The 19,731-nt window shown below is 44.7% G+C and overlaps 2 protein-coding genes across 2 annotated transcripts in view; both read left to right on the plus strand.

The window, feature by feature from the left end:
* Positions 1-19,731, plus strand: part of PEX7 (peroxisomal biogenesis factor 7) — a gene marked incomplete in the record, with an annotated part of 169,739 nt that overhangs the window by 99,531 nt on the left and 50,477 nt on the right. The window contains 4 exon segments of the mRNA XM_014586184.2: positions 2,457-2,461; positions 4,782-4,918; positions 11,009-11,141; positions 14,703-14,871. Of these exon segments, the coding sequence (XP_014441670.2) occupies positions 2,457-2,461; positions 4,782-4,918; positions 11,009-11,141; positions 14,703-14,871 (444 nt within the window).
* On the plus strand, positions 30-2,442 carry SLC35D3 (solute carrier family 35 member D3). The gene is made up of 2 exons (XM_006144353.2): positions 30-468; positions 1,481-2,442. Exons 1-2 carry the CDS (start codon positions 30-32, stop codon positions 2,308-2,310), a joined length of 1,269 nt encoding a protein of 422 aa, XP_006144415.1. The 3' UTR covers positions 2,311-2,442.

Here is a 19,731-nt window from a genome sequence, read left to right on the forward strand (position 1 = left end):
CCGCCGCCGGGGGCTGCGGGGCCGGCGCGATGCGGCAGCTGTGCCGGGGCCGCGTGCTGGGCATCTCGGTAGCCATCGCGCACGGGGTCTTCTCGGGCTCCCTCAACATCCTGCTCAAGTTCCTCATCAGCCGCTACCAGTTTTCCTTCCTGACCCTGGTGCAGTGCCTGACCAGCTCCACGGCGGCGCTGAGCCTGGAGCTGCTGCGGCGCCTCGGGCTCATCGCCGTGCCCCCCTTCGGCCTGAGTCTGGCGCGCTCCTTCGCGGGGGTCGCAGTGCTCTCCACGCTGCAGTCCAGCCTCACGCTCTGGTCCCTGCGCGGTCTCAGCCTGCCCATGTACGTGGTCTTCAAGCGCTGCCTGCCCCTGGTCACCATGCTCATCGGCGTCCTGGTGCTCAAGAACGGCGCGCCCTCGCTCGGGGTGCTCGTGGCCGTGCTCATCACCACCTGCGGCGCCGCCCTGGCAGGTGAGCGGGACCCGCGCCCACCCCAGCCCTCCCCACCCGGCAGAGACTGCGGTATCACTTGGTGCAACGCCCTCGCTTCCAGAAGGGGAGACTGAGGCAGCGAGAGGCGGAGGGCCTTTTGAGTGGTCGTTGGGCTCCCAAAGGGACGTATGAGACCCAGAGGAGCCTTCCCCAGCGCTCTGGCCTTCTCCCGAGCCCCTAGCCCGGCCTCCGACCCGGCCCCCGTTTCACCCAGTATGCCCCATCTGCCGCCCCCAGGCCCAGGTCTTCCCTTCTTCCTCTAGAGGTGGGAGAGTCGCCTGAGACCGGGAGCGGGCGTCCTCCTACCCTGGACGGAGCCGGAAGGAGGGGGGCCGTGAACTTCCTTGGATCACGCGGGGCTAGAATGGGGGATGGGAGCGAAGCCTGGGCTCCCGGGGCTAGTTTGGGAGTATCTGACGCCTTGCCGGGAGATGCGCGCCGGGGCAGAGGGGACCCGACAGGGACCCAAGTGCGGCCAGGTTTGGCGGATTGAGCAGATGGGAACCGGCAGGAGCAAGAAATCATTAGGGGGCTGAGAAGGTCTTCTGTCACTCCGGGTCCTCTCCGGGTTAGAGGCCACAAGCTGGGGCCCCCTTTCCTTTTCGGCGCCCTACGGAGTGGGGGTAGGGATAAAGGCAGCAGGCGCCTGGGTAACCTCGGTGCCAACTCGGCGAAGTCACCCTGGGGGCAGCTGTGCTCTTTGGGGCCTTTGTCGTGGACAGAGGAAGTAAGTCAGGGTGACCCGAGGACATGGCAGGGAAGGCGCCTCTCCTAATGCATCGCACTGGGCATTGAGCTTGGCTGTCGCCTTTCTCGGGTAGCTGAGGCAAGCGAGCACCAGTCACAGAATTCGGTGGGTCGCGCTGGAGAGCCAGCCCCGTCTATTTTGCAGCCCGACTCACTGTCCAGGTGGAGACCACGCGCGCCAACCCGGTGTCTTCTCTCTTTTCCCTTCCCGCTCGGGCTCTGTGGTCCCCTGCGTGCGCCCCAGGAGCCGGCGACCTGACTGGAGACCCCATCGGCTACGTGACCGGTGTGCTGGCGGTACTGGTGCACGCCGCCTACCTGGTGCTCATTCAGAAGGCCAGCGCCGACACCGAGCACGGGCCGCTCACCGCGCAGTATGTCATCGCGGTCTCCGCCACCCCGCTGCTGGTCATCTGTTCCTTCGCCAGCACCGACTCCATCCACGCCTGGACCTTTCCCGGCTGGAAGGACCCGGCCATGGTCTGCATCTTTGTGGCCTGCATCCTGATCGGCTGCGCCATGAACTTCACCACGCTGCACTGCACCTACATCAACTCGGCGGTGACCACCAGCTTCGTGGGCGTGGTGAAGAGCATCGCCACCATCACGGTGGGCATGGTGGCCTTCAGCGACGTGGAGCCCACCTCTCTATTCATTGCCGGCGTGGTGGTGAACACCCTGGGCTCCATCATTTACTGTGTGGCCAAGTTCGTGGAGACCAGAAAGCAGAGCAACTATGAAGACCTGGAGTCGCAGCCTGGGGGCCAGGAGGCCCCGCCAAGTGGAGACCAGCTGCCGTTTGTCATGGAAGAGCTGCCTGGGGAGAGTGGGAATGGCGGGTCTGAAGGTGGGGAGGCAGCAGGTGGCTCTGAGCTGCAGAGTGAGCAGGAGGCAAGGAGCAGCTCCAGAGGGGCTCCCCTGGTGGCTAGCGGTTCACAGGTGGCAGGCAGCACGATAGAAGGGGCCAGGAGGTCCTTAAAGGACACGTACCTCGAAGTGTGGAGGTTAGTCAGGGGGACCAAGTATATGAAGAAGGATTATTTGATAGAAAACGAGGAGTTACCCAGTCCTTGAAGAGGAAATGCATGGATGTAAATATGTACATACACTTATTTTATATGCCAGAAATATTTTAACGGGGCCTCCTGTTGGGTGTACTCTTTGAGGAGTGGGGAAGGGAAGTGAGAGACGCTGAGAGGGACGGGAGAGGAAAGTTAGCACCTGTGTGAATTATTTAGCGGACTTTTCTGAGGCATTGCAGAGACAAAAGAATATGAGGGTGCTTAGCCCAGTAAGGCAGACGTTCAGGCTTCAGGCTCCTGGCACTTTCATGATTTCTTTTTTCGTCATTAGAACCAGAACCACATATCTGCATGTACCGAGTCCCTCCACGCCTTCCAAAGATGGAGAGCAGAAATGATGACAGCACTTAACACGTTCTAAGATCACATTCAGGGACACGTTTTTTGATGATAGCTAGACTACATTTTTTATTGCTCTCTGGACAAAGAATATCCGGTTGAAATGATGTATATAAATACACTGACTTGATGTTCACTGTTTATAGTTGTCTGAAATCCCATGGTTACTCTAATTTCTCTCCTTCGTTTTTGAATATAAGTGCTGTGTTATCCTATTACATATTCGTAAAATTGTTAAAAACTATGAGTTCTTAATTTAAATCATGAGGTCTAAAGTTTGCTTTTAGTAACTATACAAATATTTTAAAGTTGTTTTTGGTTCACTGCTTTATAATATTTATTATCCAATGCCATTGCCTTTTCTTACAAACCAGTTTTACTGCATCCCACATTCAAGTAAATGAAATATATTTCAGCATTAAATACTGAAATTAATACTGAAATATAATTTGGTATTATCTGCATTGCCCAAAACATGTTATAAAAAGAACAACTGCTATATTCTCATTATGATATTTTTCTATCTTAAATTTGTCAAAATAAAGTATGAGTCTATCTGTTAAAAAGATTATGTTGTTAGGAATTTGTTTTAGATGTATTTACCTTTTTTTTTTTTTTAGTTTTGCCAGAGGGCGTGTGCACTCACTGGAGTGAGACAGAGATGGGGGGGGGAAGAGAGAGAGAGAGAGAGAGAGAGAGATGGAGAGAAAGTAAGAAATCACTCCCGTTTGGGGGATGGTCACACTACAACCCTTTCTCCTCTCTCTCTCTCTCTCTCTCTCTCTCTTTCTCTAGTCAGGATTTCGGGCATGTGTGCACACATGCCTGGTGTGTTTTTCAAGCTGTTGGATCCAGGACTCTAACTGCATAGTACGCCATGGGGATCCAGTCCCCCTAACTACCATGCCATGAGCTGGCCTGACACATCTATATTCTTTATTCTGTACAGTTCCTGTTTGGGTATAGTGTGTGGGGTAGGGTATCTGCTGTGTAGGTGCCAGCCCACTGGGAACTGCCTAAAATCGACATGGCCATTTGGTTTAAAACAGCAATGACAACCCAAACATACTGGCCAGTGAAGGGAACTTCTATGAAGTAAAATGAAATTCTCACACCAGACTTCAGTGAACGTGGAGTTGGAGATGGAATAAACAGTAGAGGCCACCAAGGTGGGAAGCCTCTGTCTACTCCCGCACAAGAGGCACTTGGAGAGTGAGGTGTTCTTACAACATGCTCCTAAGACTCTCAGAAAACAGCATCTGATATATTTTTTTTCCTTTCCAAAATCAAAATAAAACCAGAAGCAGACATGAAAAGAAAGTTTCAGCTCCACAAGGTGGTGAGCAAGTGTAATTGTGGTGGTTTGTGACTGGTCCTGTTCTCACAGCAATTGACTGCTTCCAAAGGGGCCTCCCCAAGCCATTTAAGATGCAGGGGCCCTCCGCTGGCTGCAGTTAGAAATAGGTGACCAGGTTTTTAAAAATGACTTCTTTAAAAATAAGTATCAATCCTCTCTCAAAAAAAAAAAAAAAAAAAAGCATTAATTTTAATGTCAACATGCCAAAGGGCAACATCCTGTTGCAACTATGTGAAGCTGAGAATTAATGAAAAGCAGTCGAGCTGAACAAAGTATTTTCTGTTGCTAATACCACTGTCAAATAAATGAATACAATTTCAGATTTTCACTGAAAACGAAAAATGAAACAAAAATGGCTGATAAAATGAGGTAGCAATTGTTGCAAAAAGATAAACTTTTGGCCTACCCATAGTAAAATGCTCTGATAGACTCTGTAGGTTGAAGCCACATGGGAGGCATGAGCTTGATTCCAGGCCCACCCTAAACGCTGAGCAGGTGGCATGCACCTGTAGTCCAGCTACATGGGAGGCCCAAGAGGGAAAATTGGCATAGCCACATCTCTGACTGGAGAGAGCCAAAGGGAGAGAGAGAGACAGAGAAGGAAAGCAAGAAAGTAACTCCTTTGTAGGAGATAATCATGCTGCAATTCGTTCTCCTCCATCTCTCCTTCCTGTCAGAATTTTGGACACAGGCACACACATACATGGCATGTTTCTCAAGATACTGGATCCAGGACTCTAACCACATAGTCAGCCATGGGGTTCCAGTTGTCTTAGCCATCATGCCATAGTGGTTAACTCTTCCCTGTCAACAAACTTACAGAGACATTATATTAGAGTTCTCCAGAGTAATAGAACCCATAAGAGCAAGCGAGAAAGATTTTCAGAAATTGATGATCATGAAGGTTGGTAAGTCTGAAATCTGTGGGGCAGGCTAGCAGATAGGAAACTAAGACAGGGTTTCCATGTAGAGGTCTTGTTGCAGAATTACCTCTTCTGGAAACCTGCCTTTGCTCCTAACATCTTTGACAGATTGGATGAGGCCCACCCATACTATGGAGGGTAGTTTACTAAAAGTCTACTGATTGCAAATATTAATCACATCTTACAAATGTCTTTACAGCAACATCTAGACTGCTTTTGACAAAACAGCTGGCTATCACAATCTAGCCAGGTTGACACCTAAAATATAATATCACCAACACTTAATGGTAGTAAAGAAGGGAGGGGGGGAGAGAAGCCATGTGACAGGATAAGAATAACCTAAGAGGTCAAAGTGGAAGTCTTGTTATACCCTTTCATTTTGGAAAAGTTTAAGAGTCCTTCCATGTGGGAGGCTGCGCACAAGCGAGTCTACCAAGGCCATTTTCATGAGTCTCTTACTATTGCCATCTTAGGCTCAGAGAGTAAACAATTACACAATGCCAAAGGCCACAATTGGCTCCCCTTCAAAACCTCACCTTCCAAACCATACTCTGATTGGCCACTAGAATCCCTCAGATTTGCATATCCAGTACCTCATGACTGGTCCACAAAAGCAACCAATCATAACCCACCTTTTACAATCCTTCATTTACATATAGAGCAACAAATCACTCCCCACCAACATGTAACCACGATCCCTGGCCCACAATAAATGGACAACCCTGAAGAGTTGTAATGCTGTGTCCTCCCCATTCTGTAACACTGCGTCATCTCCAAGCTGCTCGTCCCATCTCTCACTCCTTCCTTCAGGAAACCTGTTCGACTGTCCTGCGGGCAGGAACACTTCCACAGAGCAAGAAAGCAAGTCACAGAGCAGTCTGTGAGTCTGGGTCTGAGGTGCAGTCACAAGGCAGGAGCAGGCGGCAGGCCTTGCTTAGCTTCTAAATGTTTTCCCATGGCAGCAGCACTTGAGCCCATCTATAGTCTCAGGTCCATGCTTACCTGTGGACCCTGGTATGGCCTTGCATCAGGCAGGAAGGAGGTTTTTGAGGAGCTGCAGGATATCGCTGTGGGGGAGGGGAGGTCTCTACAGGATGTGACACCCATGGTTGCTTGACCTGACCCGGTTTTTGTGCCCCATTTCTGACAGCTTGGATCCTTTTTTCTTTCTGAAATTTCATCCCCATGTTGTATTCAGTTGGTCCCTTCCTTGACAATTTGTTTCTACATCAGTTCATGCTCACTCCTCACTTGTCAGCTGGCGTTGGTCTCTGAAACCCAGCCTGTGGCCAGACAGACCTTTTCAAAGCCAGCCCTGCTGCTGGCTCTTCCCCCTGCACGCTGTGTAGCCCTCTATTATTAACTGAGGCACAGATCAGTTTGATATACTGAAGCAATGAGTGACCAGAACTATGGAGGTGAGAGGGGTTTGCATGTTAGAGGGGCTGACGAGCGGAACTGAGCAGTGATTTAAACTCCTGTAAGGCCAGCAGTCCTCCAACAGCAGTCACTTGGTATGGGACCTAGTTCTCTAGGTCATTGATAGCAGACATCATGAAGACAAAACTGGGTGAACTACAAGTCCTTAACTGACAGCAGACATTTCTTCATTTCAGTTTGAGAATTTTCTGTTACCCTATCTTCAGGCTCACTGATTCTTTCTTTGGCTGTGTCTTAATTTCGAATGAGTGCACCAATCACATTCTTTATTTCTGAATTTTTTTTTTCAAATTAGGGTTTAAATTCTTTCTTGGAGTTTCCATCTTTCTGCCTATATTACTCGTTCATTCTTATGTGTTGCCTACCTTTTGCATGAGGCCCCTTAGTATGTTAGTCACAGTTATTTAAAATTCCCTGGTCTGATTAAAAACAAAAACAAAACAAAACAAACATGTTTAATATCTGAGTCTGGGCCTGATGATTTCTTTTATCTTTAGACATGTTTTTCCTTTGCTATTATCTATGCTTAATAATTTTTTGTTGAAATTTATTGAAATTTAAATATATATGAAGTATTGGTTAATATAACTAAGACAAATAAGCCACTCCTGTGAGGTTTAATGTTAGACTGGCAAAAAAATTGGGTTCTGTTTAGTATCTGAGGCAACTATATGTACTAAAGAGTTAAAATTTCCCTAATATCCTTGTTTTCGTCTTCCTGTTGTCTTTGGGCTTCCCTAGGAACTCCTACTTAGAGTCTGCACATTGCAGCCCTTTCAGCTCAAATTCACTTGCATTCTACTAGAGCACTGGAGGTGTGATGGTGAAGTAGGAGAGAGGGGCAAATCCTTCTGGGGAACCATCCCCTTCTCACTGTGCGCTCATCTGGATCAGCTGTGGTTAACTCCATCCCTCCACATTAGAGTGTGACTATTGTCAATCCAGTCCAAGCATTTTCTCTACCTGACTACCAAGAATATTTCAGGAATGGTCATGGGACCTAGTCAGAGCCAATGAGGTGCAAGGATACTTCTGGTAAGACCTAATTTGGATATGTTTTTCTTACTGATCTTGAACCTGCGAAGACGGAATAGAGTGATGCAGACATGTTGTTACCATCCTTCCATCAGGAAAAGATATAATAGAAAGGAAACAAGAGCACGAGGGAGAGACACTGAGCCTTGATGATCTAACTTGGCCATTGAATTAAGCTTTCAGCTGTGTTTGCACTATCCCTCAGATGCTTGATTTCCTTAACTCATTTCGAGTAGAGATTTCTGCCACTTGCAACCAAAAGAGACTGAAGGACATAAACATAAATGGATGGCTCTCTCTAGCAGGGCAAGATGGAGGGCCAAAAGAGGAGTTTCTGAAAATTTGTTTGTATTGTTTTCATTTTTGATTTTTTACTACACAAGCTGACTCACTATTACCCCTTGCCTCTCCTTAGCAATTATTATAGATATTCCTCCTTGGTCTCTCCAAAATTGCCATCTAGCACGTAACAGTAATTTTTTAAAAGAATTATCTATTTAATTTTACTCATTTATCATCATCATTATTATTATTCAATTTGACTAGACACACACACACACACACACACACACACACACATGAGGGAGACTGAGGAAGCAAGCTGCCAGGTCCAGGGTTTGAACCCTGATTGGCCATGTGGGAGTCCAATGCCTTAACCACCATGCCACCTGATGGCCCCTAATCATAGTCTTAAACAAGCCATGGTTTTAGTCTTCCTCTTCATCTTATGGTTCAGTTGATTCTGATATCCATGCTTCACAAATTCACTGGAGAATGGGGGATGTCGTGAATGCAATTCACAACATATTCTACAAACAGTAATAACTAACACATCATTATTGTACTTGCTAGGTTGTGCTTTGCCACATGCAGTTCTAATTGTTTTACACATACTAATTTATTTTATTTTCACAAGGTGCTGGTAGGTTGGTATTATCATTATTCCCATCATATAAGGGATGAACTGAGGCATGGCATGGCTGAGTAAATTCCCCAAAGGCTCATAGCTAGTAACTTGTAGGTCTAGGATTTTATTTGAACCCAGAAAGTCTGTTCCAGTACCCCTGTGTTTCCTTGCTATGCAATTCTGCCCTGGACAGTCTTTATCTTAAAGCTGGAGATGGTGAGTGAGACATAAGCTGTTCCAGGGTGTGCTAGTTATGCAACTCAGTAAGGACCCAGACTGTGTCTCCCAATCCTTCCTGCTATCCTCAGAAAGGAAGAGGATACATATTGTTTATAGATGCAATGTGCGTGTGTGTGTGTGTGTTTGTGTGTGTATGTACAAGGGGATCTTCAAAAAGTTCATGAACAATTTGCATTATGTGAAAACTATGCATGAATTTAAAATTCTTTTTGTACCAAAATAAGTTCATACTTAAATTCTATTTTTCCATAAACTTTTTTTAAGTCTCCTGATCTGAGGGGACTTAAAACGTTTTTAAGTTTCTGTTTCTGAGAGATAAGGGGCTACGAGAGAAGTAGAGGTACCATGAGAAGTAGAATAGAGAAAGGGGCTCGGTTGCTATGATCACCGAGTATCCTCAAGCTATCCTCACTTTCGGGTCAATATCTTCTTTAATATTCAAGTAATATAGAGTAACTCTCCCCCAGTCAGTGGTTTTAGTTACCCTTGGCCATCTGCTGTCTGAAATTAGGTGAGATAGCACAATAAGAGAGAGAGATCACATTCACAAACCTTTATTATAGGTGATATCGTAGCTGCTCTATTTTATTACTAGTTACTGTTGTAAATATCTTACTGTGCCTAATTTAAAAGTAAACTCTATTATAGGTATGCTCCTACAGGAAAAAACGTAGTGTGTATACGGTTTGGTACTATTCACGATTTCAGGCTTCTATTAGGGATCTTGGAAAATATTCCCCACAGAAAAGAGGGAGCATGATATCTGACGCCCTCACTTTATAGAAACCTTGGAAACTACAAACCTCTGCTAATATTTTTAAACTTTATTGAGCATGCTCAGTGCTATAGATTATTTCCTGCTTTGAGCTGATGTGCTGATAAGTGAAATATAATTTCAATTTAGTGACATATAATTTAGATACCACAAAATTTACCCATTTTAAGTGTGCAATTACTGATCTTTACTGTAAGTACAGAGTTGTGCAACATTACCAAAGTCTAATTTTAAAACATTGCTTCAAAAAGAAACTCTATATCCATTAGAAGTCACTATTCATTCCTCTCTGATTCCCCAGGCCCTGGCAATTGTTAATCTACTTCCTGCTTCCATGTGTTTATTTGGAAGGATCACTTCTTGCTATCCTGAAACTGCTTTTTCAGACTATTCCTCCTAACCTACGCCTACAACTCCTTTTCCCCCTAAGTTACTACTGATGCAAAGGTGGCATTGCAAAGGGATACAGTTGACAAGATTTACTGACCACTCAAAGTCATCTTTTTTATTTAAAGATTTATTTATTTATTTATTTATTTATTTATTTAAATTTGACCAGAGAGGCACAAAGTGAGAGAGAGAGAGAGAGAAGGAAAGTGAGAAAGCAAGCCGCCAGTTGGCCATGTGGGAGAGTCCAGTGCTCTTAATGACCATGACACGTGCAGGTCCCCAAAGTTATCTATTATGAGGGCATTTCAAGAAAGAAAAGGAGGTGGCATGGTGGTTAAGGCGCTGGATTCCCACATGGCTGATCAAAGCTTGAGTCCCAGACCTGATGGCTTAAAAATCACACTGAGTGCATGTGTATGCCTGCCCAAAATCCCAGGAGGAGAATGGAGAAGGGACTGTGGCATGGCCATCTTCCCTGGGGAGTGATTTCTCACTTTCCCTTTCTCTGTTTCTCTCCAGCAAGCTCACATGCCCTGTGGCAAAAAACTAAAAAAAAATAGCTTGAAAGTCAGCATCATGGGCCTGCCACTGGTGTCGTTGTCCAGGCAGCTGGATCCCACGTGACCAACAGTGTGCAGTTCGAACCCCTGACCTGGCAGCTTATGAATCGTGCTGGGCATGTCTGTGTGTACATGCCTAAAATCCTGAAAGGAGAGAAAGATGGAGGAGAAGGAATTGTAGCATGACTGGTTTCCTGGGATAGGGGTGGGGAGGGGAACAGGAGGTGCTTTCTCAACTCTCCCCGCCTCCCTCTTGTATCTCTGCAAATTTAAAAGAAAAGAGAAAGTTCAGTATCAGAAGTCCCCACTTGTAGTTCCTAAGTGCTTCTCTCCCCTCCTGGGCCCCGTTTGTGGCTTTGTGCTGGGCCCTTTCTAACTCAGAACAGTCTCTTTTCCCATGGTTACCCTTAACCGAGACCCAAGTCCCACCTCTACTTCCTCACTTTCTTAATATTTTTCTCAGAGAGTAACAAGAAGGGCTGTAACTGCTCTCTAAAATAGAAGGGCAGACATTTCCAATATAATTCTTTACCACTTCCTAGACTGTGGAAAAGTCATAGTTATTAAGACATCACCCTTTTTCATCCCACTATCCAGAACTCATTTAGAAAGTTCTCCTGGAAAATTTTACAAGGAACACACAGTTGATGCCCTTTTGTCATTCTCTCTGCCCCCACCCACTGCCAGTCTTTCTTGCACACTGGCCTCTAATGGATTTGCTCAGGCATAAACAGCAAGTGTTCAGGGAAGGTGAACCAGTCCATGAGGGTAAATCGCCATTTTCCTAAACCAGTCCTGCTGTTCTCTTACCGCTCTGCCAATGATTGGCTTATGGGTGGTCCTGTGACCCAGTTCTGGTAGATGAGGTGGATGAGGAAACGTGGTAGGGAAAGGGGTCTGGCAAAGTTCTCTACGGTAAGAAGAGACTCTTCAGACATTCCCTTCAGGCTGCCTTCCAGTATAGTTGAGATGTGGGTCTGCAACCACAAGGGTGAATAGCAACATGCTGAAGGCAGCCCAGAGAACAGGAAGATGAGCCTGGCTCCCTGATGTCTTCATTGTGCTCTAAGGGAACACCACCGGCACTGCTAACTTGCAGACCTCGTTAGATGAGAAAATTAATTCCTACTTGAAAGTCACTTTTTACTTGGGCATTGGTTTTCTTTCAGTGAAAAGTTTCCCACAGATATAATGCAAATTTGATCATTAATTTTGATACAAAACGAAAATGTAGGGACTGGCAGGTGGCGTGGTGGTTAAATGCACTGGACTCCCACGTGACTGACCGCCGTTCGAGTCCCAGACCTGGTGCTTGCTTTCTCACTTTCACTCTCTCTGTCTCTCTCTGATCAAACTGGAAAATAATAATAAAGTTAAATAAAAGAATTCTTGAAAAAAAGTACTCAGAAGCAAAGTGTTCTTCATGACATGTTTTTATCCTTCCATCCATTTATCCATTATTTATTCATTGATTCAACACACATTCATCTATTAATTAAAATGTATTTATAGAGAGACAACGTATTTATAGAGAGACATAAAATGTATTTATATATAGAGAGAGGGTGAGAGAGAGGCTCTCACCCTGTGATCCTCTCCCCATCTTCTTAGCCAGCCAACACTAGGGGCAGACACGTGGGCAACCAGTTTGCACAAGTCAGCTTAGGAACCGAACCGCAATCTTTCATGTCGCTTCTAGCACTGTGGAGTGGCATGCTACCCTTGGCTGGGCTTCAACATTTATTAAGTACATATTATATACCAATTTCTGAACACTTTGTTTCTTCTTTTTAGTATTTCTTTAGCAGAAATTATAATTAGTGATTTAATACACATGGAGGATTACTTCCTAAAGGGCTAGTTTGATGACAAATTCTAGTTGACCATCCTGTGAAAGGGTGATATAAACCATCAGACTTACCTTCCGAAGTCTATCCAGACGATGTTTCCCATATTCACCAAGAATTTAAAAAGGAAGCAGAAACCCTATAAAAGTGGGCAAAAGATACCAAAAGAAAGTTTTCAGTAAAGGAAATGAAATGGCTTTTATATACATGAAAAGGTGCGTAACCTCATTTAGATAGGAAAAAGAAACAAATTGAACTACAGCGAAAGTATCTATATTAGGGAGGCTTGGGAACTGGACACTCTCACAAGTTGTTGTTCATGAGTGGATGTGTTGTTAAGACTTGGTAAAAATAAATAAATAAATAAATAAGAACTAACAAACAATTTGCTAGGTCAGCAGATGACACAGAAGTTAAAGCAGCTGGATCCCACATGGCCGACTGTGGTTTGAGTCCTGGACCCAGTGGTTTAAGAAACACCCAAGATGCATATGCATGCATGGCCAAAATCCTTAGAGGAGAATGGAAGAGAAAGAATTGTGGCATGGTCATTCCTCTGGGGGAGTTATTTCTCACTTTTTCTCTCTCTCCAGCAAGCACACGTGTCCTATAGCAAACTAAACATGAATGTGCGTGTGTGCGTACACACACACACACACACACACACACTCACACAACAAAACCAAGAACAGTTTGCCTATTATTTAATCCAGCAAATCGTTCTGGGAGTTTATCCAAGAAATATAATATAATTGCAAATGGGTGAAACAGTATGTGTACAAGAACTAAATCATTGTTTGCCATACCAAGAATTACAAAAACCTTAAATTTCTTTCTCAAGGGTATTGGATAGATAATTTATAACAGAGCTGAACAATAGAGTACCCACAGCCTGTTAAAATGAAAGACAGTATTTTGTTTGGGGATGACCTTCAAAGTATATTAAGGAAAAGTGTAGGGTACAAGAAAGTGCATATTGTGTGCTTATAAGTCTTCAAAAGGGGATGAAATACATTTCTGTGATCGACTCTCTCTGGAAGACTACACAAGAAATGGGCAATGTTGGTTGTCATGTGAAAGGGTGAGTGCGATACAAGTGTCAGAGCGAGACACATCACGCACCCTTCGGTGCCTTTCAGATTTTGCATACTGAGAATCATCTACTCAAAATCAAAACAAAATCCTAAAAACGGTTTCATTCCATTATAAGTAAAACAAAGCCTGTTTCTCTCTTTTCTTTTAATCTTTTTAAAAAAGTTTTCTTACTTATTTCTTTCATGAGAGAGGAGGCAGAGAGCATTGCCCGTTCACCTCCAACTCAGCCAGCCAGGATTATGGCACGCTCATGCTCAGAAAGGTCCTGGGACATGAACTCTGCACCTTTCATACATGGGTCCAGTTGTGTTACCACTGAGCCACCTGGCCCATCATGAGGTTTTTTTGTTTGTATGTTTGTTTGTTTGTTTTTTTTAGAGAGATTTTTGCTATAAAGTGTGTGTGTGTGTGTGTGTGTGTGTGTGTGTGTTTGCTGGAGAGACACAGAGACAGAAAACGAGAAATCAGCCCCAGCCCCCCCCCCAAGGCCCCAACCCCCACCCCCCCCCCCCCAGGCCACACTGCAGTCCCTTCTCCTCCATTCTCCTCTCAGTATCTTGGGCACACACACATATGTGCTGGGCATGAGTTTTAAGCTGCTGGGTTCAGGACTTGAACCATGGTCAACTACGTGGGAGTCCAGTGACCACTATGCCATCTGCTGGTCCCATCATGAGTTCTTGATAAAATGTTGGCGCTTGTTTGCTATTGCTAAACATAAATAACCACCTACTACATAAAGACACCAAACCCTTGGTGAATTCTTAATATTTCCTTCAAAATACAGAGGGTAGATAAATTAAGTTTCTAGAATATAATTCAAAATATGTATTCCAGAGAAATATCCTCAGTGGCACTGCAGTCTTCTGTAGGTATTCCTTTTCTGTTTGTCCTTTAATGTGGAGTGGTCTGTGCTTTAGCTGGGCTCCTGGCTGCCCACCACGGACCAGGGGGAATGGCCTTCCCAGGTCTCCCTGCCCACGTGACTGCCTTGCCAATGGAAGGTGAATGAAGGGGATGAAAACAGTGTCCACATCACTTGTTTAAAAGAACCTTGCTTGTTGATGAAGAAGTGCTGGAAATAGATAGTAGTGATGGTGACACGGCATTGTGACGCAATTAGTGCCACTGGTTGTATACTTCAACGTGGCTAAAATGGCAAAACGTAGGCCGTGGACCAGCACTCATCTACTCATGCATTTTAAGTGGGTGACTTGTATGGTATGTGAATTATGTCCTCAGAAAGTCCTTAAGAGAAACAAAAAGCCAAAAGACACCTGCTGGTCCTTTCCTTCCCTCCTTCCCAGTCCCACAGCCTGGCTGAACGTGGCACTGACGCGGCTGGGACAAAACTCTAAGGGACATCAGAGCAAAGACGGGGAAAGTGGGGCTCTGAGTAATCCTGTGTGTGAGGTTTTCTGATATTCTACCTTGACTTTCAGACAATTATGAGCAAAAATATTCTCTTTCATTCAGCTTTTGCATTGACGATTTGGCAGTTCAGCCCGTATTTCAATTAGTCCACTGTCACCTCATCTCTCACCATGAGAAAGTCGGCAATTTTGAAAAACAAGAGGCAGCAACTGAGGGCTTCTTCCTGGATCTTCTACTCCTTCCTTCCCTGGTCCTGAACAACCCTCAGTTTGTGATGCCCAGGGCTCCACATTCCCTGTACCCTCCACATAATTTTACTTTTTTTTTAGATACTTGTCCTGGAGAGAGAGAGAGAGAGAGAGAGAGAGAGAGAGAGAGAGAGAGAGAGAAAAGAAAGAAAGCAACCTTCCATGGGGCATAACACGCTACAATTTTTTTTCTCCCGTTTCTTCGTCCTAGAAGGATTTTGGGCACACATGCACATACGCCTAACATGTTTTTCAAGCTGTTAGGGCTAGGACTCCTACTGCAATGATGCAGCTCCCTTAACCACTAGACCATGGGGCTAGCACAACAATTTTAACTTAAGGAACTGCTGAAGACTTAGTATGGTATATAAGGGTAAGCTGCTATTGTGTTGTTGGCAAAGTCATGACACATCTTTGCATAGAAAAACAGAAAAATATGTCATGACTTTCCTGACAACCCAATGCTATTCAATTTTTTAAAAGAGAGGAGAGAGAGGCAGAGACAGACAAGCACCCTCCAGAGTGTCTCACACCACGAATCCCCCAGCCTTTCCCAGCTAGCCAGCACCACATGTACAGCACCCGGTGTGTACACATTGACCTGGGACCTGAACCCTGATCTCCATATGGCTTCCAGCATCCTGGAGTGGGTGCTACTGCTGCACCACTGTGATCAGGCCATCCATGTTTCATTAAAGAAACCATCTTTTTTTTTTTTTTTTTTCAAATTCTGTCTTTATTGCAAACTATAGTAATTTGGTACATTGTCGGAACTTGCAAGAATGTAACAGTGGATTTATCTCTGTGATATGTTCTGAAAATAAGCCATAAATAAAGTTGATGCCACAGAAAGAATAGTTACTGCAAAGAACATACCTTTGGGTTTATCCCTCCATGTGGTAAACTTCCGAATATGCCAGTGCATTCAGGTCTCTGGGCCAGCCTTCTCTTTTGGTGTGATGGATGAGAGGAGCTTTGATTCTCGTCATTTGATGCCAAAAATCATGCCTGGAAAAAAAAAAATAAGAACCCATTTGTCTCTTAGACACAGTAACACACAGTAGACATTGCTGCGCTGCAGATTGAGACCACACAGGAGGCCCAGGTTCGGTTCCCAGCCCACCCTAAATGTTGGGCTCTGGGGCTTACACCTGCAGTCACAGTGACTCAGGAACCTGAGGCAGAAAGAGGGTGAGCTCCAGGTTGGTCTAGGCAACAAAGCAGGACCTGGTGTGGTGGTGTCCCTCAGGCACTCAGGAGGCTGAGGCAGAGGAATCACAGGGAGGGAGGCCCTGTCTTACAATGCAAACCCCATTCATCTTGTTTCTGGTCCTTGAAGCAGAGCACTTAATTTGGGGACATCTGGAGAGTGGACCGATTTGGTGCTTTTTGTTTGGCTACCCTGCTTTGTGTAGGCCGCATGTGCATGTGTCTGTGTGTTAGCATGTTTCTGTGTTTCCCTATATCTTTTAATGACTGAGAGGTGATGTCAGTCTTGAGACTGGCTTTCCATACAATTGTGGTGTGACCAGAGCGTGACTCTGTCATGTGATTTAATCTACAGCACCAGGTGTAAATCTCAGTCGTGTAGCACCCCCTTCCCCACTCCGCCTTGGTTTAGGGATACAGTACAGGTCATGATTGAAATTCACAAGTCCTGGCCATGTGTGGAGGGCTTTCACACTGATTGGCCAGCTCCCAGGAGGGCTACCATTCTTTCTCTTCAATAATTGCCATACCCAGTTACCCTCAAAGCATTCCACAATAAACAATCCAATTCAAATAGTTTTCCCTTAAGGAATAATGTTCAATTTTCAGATGAATTGAGTAGGCGAATAGGGAAAAGTATATTTTGCAACTCACTCTGTGGCTGTCTTCCAAAACTTGCAATATATTTTATAAACATTATTACTGACTTGGTAAGCGGCCATTTCTGTAGGCACTTACTGTCATTGCAATAGTATAAAGGGAAATTCACTTTGCTTAATATTACCTAAGCCTTCCAGAGTACTGCTGCAATCATGGGATGGCACTGCCTTTTACATTTGATGAATGATGATATAAATGAATACTGTCCTGTTTAATTCCATAACCATATGGAGAGATGACTGTAGAAAAGGAGATGAAGGCTAGACAGGACACCTCACAAAGGCAAGGCATTCCCGGCGCCTTATCAGCTCCTGGAGTCCAACACTGTGCCTGGAACCTGGTCTCACACTCAATGAATGTTGGTTGACTGACTGACAAAAGAATTCAAAGAATCCAAGAGCAATTTCAGTTTTCTCATTCAATTGGAAACCACAGTGGATTATAAGTTCCCTTTAAAATGGCAGATGAGTAAAGCCTGATTTGCCTATAATGCCATTCTTGGAAAATCGAATACCATAAATTGAATCCGGCGATAAGGAATAGGCTGGGCAGTGTCTGCAGAACAGGCGGAGAAGCAGGATGGCGGGGTGCAGTCTGTTTGGAGATCTGCTCTCCTGGTGCCCCAGGGCTCACTGCTGTTAAGTTTTAGACTTACCCTGGCTCAATCCAATAAAAATGTCCATAAAGAAACTCCTCCTCTTCCTTTCTCTCTTTCTTTTTCCTTTTCTTTTTTTTGGGCTAGAATGCTTGTCTTGAAAAATAATACAGAACATTGTTAACAGTCCAGACAGGGAAGGTAGAAATAGGTCAGATGAAAAATGAAGGGTGAAGCTGTCCTGGCTTTTCTTTAATCTTTTGAACAGTGTTTGAAATAGCTCTTGGCATATGAAATTTGTTCTGTATTTTGGAGTTAATATCTATGCCAGGATTTCTGTCATTCCTGTGGGGGTGGTGATCGATATAACTCATAAATGGGAAATGAGTAGACTGAGCCCCCCTGGGGGCAGCATTTTTTCTAATGAGGCCCTCATAATAGAAGAGCGCCTGGTATACCAGTCAGTCTTGGCTGAGTTTGGAGAGTTGTGGGTCTTAACAGAGCAGTTAGCAACTACTAAGTTGGTGCCGAGTTAGCTCAGTGGAATGAGGCTATGACTAAGGAGAGTGATAAGAAAAAAGTGATAGCAAGAAAGTGAACCAAGTGATTTGAGGGAAGAAGAAAACAGAAGAGGGAGAACCAGTAGAAAACCAGGGAGCCTTTTCACAGAAGGATTTGGTGCTGGGAGTGGGCCGATGACCTCTGTGATGTCTAAGATGCTTTTAGGGGCAGTAGGGCTATGGGGCGTATATTCTAGCACCAACACAATCTAAGTCACAACTAAGAGAATCTTTGATTTTAAAATAATGATAAAGGAAAAAAAAAAAGGTGCCAGTCTGTAGCATGGAAGTTGAGGCGGCTGCATCCCACAGAGCTCATTGTGCAGTTTGAGTCCAGAATCTGGCAGCTTGAAAAACATACTGGATGGGAAGCAGCAGTTAACGTAATGGCTATGTTGCTGGACTCCCACGTAGTCGACCGCGATTCGCGTCCTGGACCCGGTGGTTTAGAACTCACGCCGGGCGCGTGTGCGTGCGTGCCCAAGATCCCAAGAGGAGAATGGAGGAGAAGGGATTGCAGCGTGACCATCCCCCTGGGGGGTGATTTCTCGCTTTCTGTCTCTCTGTCTCTCTCTGTCTGTCTGGCGAGCGCACGCGTCCTATAGCAAAAACCTCCCTCTAAAAAAAAAAAAAAAAAAATAACAAAAACAAAACATACTGGATGCATGTGCATGTGTGCCCAAAATCCTGAAAGGAGGGAAAGATGAAGAAGAAGGAATTACAGCACGGCTGTCCACCTTAGGGGGTGCTTTCTCACTTTCTCGCTCACTCTCTCTCTCTGGCAAATTAACAAAAAATGTAGTCTCACTGACTCTTACATTATTAGAGATATTACTTGAGAATCCAATAGATGTTCTGTGTACAAAAAGATTTTTAAAATTAATGGTTCCATAAGAAAAGTTAAGAAAATCTTTCCCTTTAGAAAACAATTGACTAGATGGGGCAGGCAGATGGCGTGGTGGTTAAGAGAGCTGGACTCCCACATGGCTGACTGTGGTTTGAGTCCCATACCTGGCAGCTTGCTTCTCTCTTCCTCCTCTGTCCCTCTCTGGTCAAATTAAAAATAAATAAATATATAAGGTCAAATAAAATAATTGTTTTTAAAAAATAAGGAAAACAACTGACTAGGGCCAGCAGGTGGGGTGGTGGTTGGAGTGTTGAACTCCCACAAGGCTGACTGCAGTTCGATTTCCAGATCTGTGGCTTGCTTTCTCACTTTTCTTCTCTATCTCTCTCTGGTAAGCACATGAACCCTACAGCAAACTTAAAACATAATAAATAAATAAAACAAAACGAAATAAAGAAAACAGCTGACTAACTGCCAATATAGAAACCAAATCTATTTACCAAGCCCTTTGTAATATGGCAGGAGGTTAGACTTGTATGAAGAGTTGCTGCTCTTGGAAGCCAGGAGCACATGTTTTCCATAGGGTTCCCATTATTACCCAAGGGATGATGATTGGGCTAGCCCGGTGGTCTAGTAGTTACGGGAGCTGGATACCACATGACTGACCATGTGAGAACCTGGTGACTTGAAAAACACACTAGGTCCATGTGAGTGTGTGCCCTAAATCCTGAAAGGATAGAGAAGGGATTTTGATGTGACCACAGCCCACTGAGGGATGCTTTCTTCTCTCCCTCCTCCTCTATTGAGTATACATACTCTCTGGCAAATAAACAAGAAGAAAAATTGGCATGATCAAAGATCTTCAGGAATAAGTTTTATTGTTGTTTTCTAAAGAATGATGAGTACACCTCAGTTGTTTTTTTAGAAGCTTAATATGTGGCGCCTTCAAAAAGGGTGGAAAATGCAAATTATGAAAAAAAATCTTTTATAGATTGCCAAAAAAGTTTTTCAC

The sequence above is a fragment of the Tupaia chinensis genome, unplaced genomic scaffold (assembly GCF_000334495.1).
Source record: "Tupaia chinensis unplaced genomic scaffold, TupChi_1.0 Scaffold000117_2, whole genome shotgun sequence".
Classification (NCBI taxonomy): Eukaryota; Metazoa; Chordata; class Mammalia; order Scandentia; family Tupaiidae; genus Tupaia; species Tupaia belangeri.

Coding starts and splice junctions, on each gene's coding strand:
- SLC35D3 (XM_006144353.2), top strand. CDS start 30: ATGCGGCAGCTGTGCCGGGGCCGCGTGCTGGGCATCTCGGTAGCCATC. Junction 469..1,480: donor CTGCGGCGCCGCCCTGGCAG/GTGAGCGGGACC, acceptor CGTGCGCCCCAG/GAGCCGGCGACCTGACTGGA.